The sequence below is a fragment of the Phanerochaete carnosa genome (genome assembly GCF_000300595.1).
Source record: "Phanerochaete carnosa HHB-10118-sp unplaced genomic scaffold PHACAscaffold_448, whole genome shotgun sequence".
Taxonomy (NCBI): domain Eukaryota; kingdom Fungi; phylum Basidiomycota; class Agaricomycetes; order Polyporales; family Phanerochaetaceae; genus Phanerochaete; species Phanerochaete carnosa.
The window spans coordinates 1-2,351 of record NW_006768075.1 but is presented as its reverse complement, the minus strand read 5'-3'; the positions used below and the strand labels follow the sequence as shown (position 1 = coordinate 2,351).

General features: G+C 45.1%; 1 protein-coding gene across 1 annotated transcript; it reads left to right on the top strand.

The window, feature by feature from the left end:
* Window positions 1–505: 505 nt before the first annotated feature.
* PHACADRAFT_202645 (uncharacterized protein) lies at window positions 506–766 on the top strand (the record flags this gene model as incomplete). Its single annotated transcript, XM_007402808.1, has 2 exons — window positions 506–524; window positions 579–766. 2 exons carry the CDS (start codon window positions 506–508, stop codon window positions 764–766), a joined length of 207 nt encoding a protein of 68 aa, XP_007402870.1.
* Window positions 767–2,351: the final 1,585 nt, after the last annotated feature.

Here is a 2,351-nt window from a genome sequence, read left to right as displayed (position 1 = left end):
GATTTTTCCTATCACTCTCACATGTACACCATATATCTAGGACTTGAATAAAGTCAGTTCAGATTCACGGTGCAAGTGAGAGGACACCTCCCACGACAACCTTACACTTTTTTGAATTCCCTAAAGACTTATTTGACTCCTACACTACAGGATTGCAGGAGAAAACCGCAGTCACTTTGTAAAATTATGACCTATCCTACTGAAGATCCATCATAAATGGAAGACCCTGAAGAAACCTTTGTTGGGCAGCTTCAGAAGGCTTGCAAGCTAATGCAAACCTTTTTGGTGCCGCATCAACACCACAAAGCTTGATGACCAGCATACCAACGGTGCTTGGAAGCAATCACCAAGACCCTGAGACCAAAAGAAGCACTAACAACTGCCATCAGCCCACTCATCAAATGACAGACCACCTGGCAATTCATCTAGCGCATCAGAGTCTTCTCAAATTAGAACATTGACTTCAACGCCCAGCTCTGCTTGACCCAGAACTGCGGGAGACACCATGGTGAAGAAAGAGAAGAGTGGAAGGAACCTTCAATGGACTGCAAATAACAACTGTGACCACTCCCATAAAGAACAAGAAGAGTCACACACAGATCAGAGCCAGCTGAACCGGCTGACCGAGCAATCGGAAGGCGAGGCCAACACGTCCCTTAGTGCGCGCATAGAGGCTTCGTTCTACCTAGAAGCCCCAGAAGACATCAGTAACAACTCAACTAGAGAAGAAGAGAACACGGGGAATGATATACCCTTAGCAGCCTGAGTAATGGGTGAAATTGACAAGATGTATGCCGAACTCAGGCAAATTGGCATAGAACTTGTGACTGCCCATGACAGTGATATGTCAGCAAGGTGACAACAACGAGCCAAATAAGAACAAGAAGAAAAGAAGCGGGATACGTGCTAGCAGAGAATACAAAACCTGGTTTTAAACCAGATGAAGCACCTGCAACATGCTGCTCAACAACTCGACCCTTTACAGGAGTCTGCAACAAGCAACAGATGTGACACAGGGTCCAGCGGAGTACAAGAGACTGCTCTTCTGTGCAGCGCGCCCCTGGGAGACAGTCTATCCACTGTCAAGAAAGGTTGATGAAGCAACTGACAATGGGTAATGGTAAGGTCGACTGAAGGGAGGATCTGTCTTTGATGCCTGACAACTCACAAATAGTGCAGGAACAGTCTGTGACATGTATGCACAATGCGGGCCTTTGAATATAATGTGCTCAGGGCAGTCTCTGACATGTCCAGGGCAAGATGGTGCTACTGCAAAATCAGCTTCAAAATCTGCGACACAACTTTCACTTGCTGCAAAGAGCTGCAAGCCAAGATGTTACATGCTCTGTAATTAATGAAGTGTTTGAGCACGCTGCAGAACGTGACCTGGCAGAGCAAGACTACGCCCATTACATATTGCGGCCAAGGAATACTTTATCTATGATGACTACAATTACTTACATCCCTGCGTCATTTGACAACAATCAGAATGTGATTAATGCAAACATATTGGGCTACGGAGGGAAACCATGTTGACCGCCTCAATGACAACAATCTAGAGTATGTCAATCCAGCAAAGAACCCTGTAGTGGATGAACCGTTCACTTCTGGGGATCATTTGCTTAGGTTGAATTTTAACCTGCTGGCCATGCAGCGATACGACCACAGGGCACAGCCAAAGAGAGACCACTGGCTCGTGGTTTCTTGATGGCCATATGGGCCACTATTCACGGTCTAAAAGTGAAGGTTCTCCTAGACACCAGAAGCACCATTAATGCGATAAGTTCAGAATACACCTGCGTTGCTGGAATAGTGCTGTTCCCTCTCAGCAACCCTATTTTCCTGCAATTGGAGTGTGTGAGCAGTCACTCAAAGGCAAACTTTGGCATGGAAACCTCATTCATTATTGCAGGGAATAACCACAGGGTATACTACAATATTGTGCATATACCTAAATACAACATGGTTCTTGGACTACCTTTCATGCATCAAATGAAGATGGTGCTCGACTTTGGAAATTACACCATACACATTGGCAACATCTTGCTGCCTGTGCTGCAGAGAGAGGGAAATGTTACAAGGCATACAAACACCTGTAACCAATGTAACAATGATAATCTGGTCTCCATGCACTCAATATGCATGGCCAAATCATTTCAGAAGTGACTAGCTTCTGTGGGTCAACAGCCCGCAGTCCAAGCAGAGTTCAGATAACTCTGCACTTAAGGGGAATAAGCAGTCCAATGGATCTGATTATGTGCATTCAATAGACCCTCAAGTGCGGATAGAAGAACTGGAGAATGAACTTGATCAAAAAATCAGAGAAAAAGAAATTACAGAACCTTTTATAC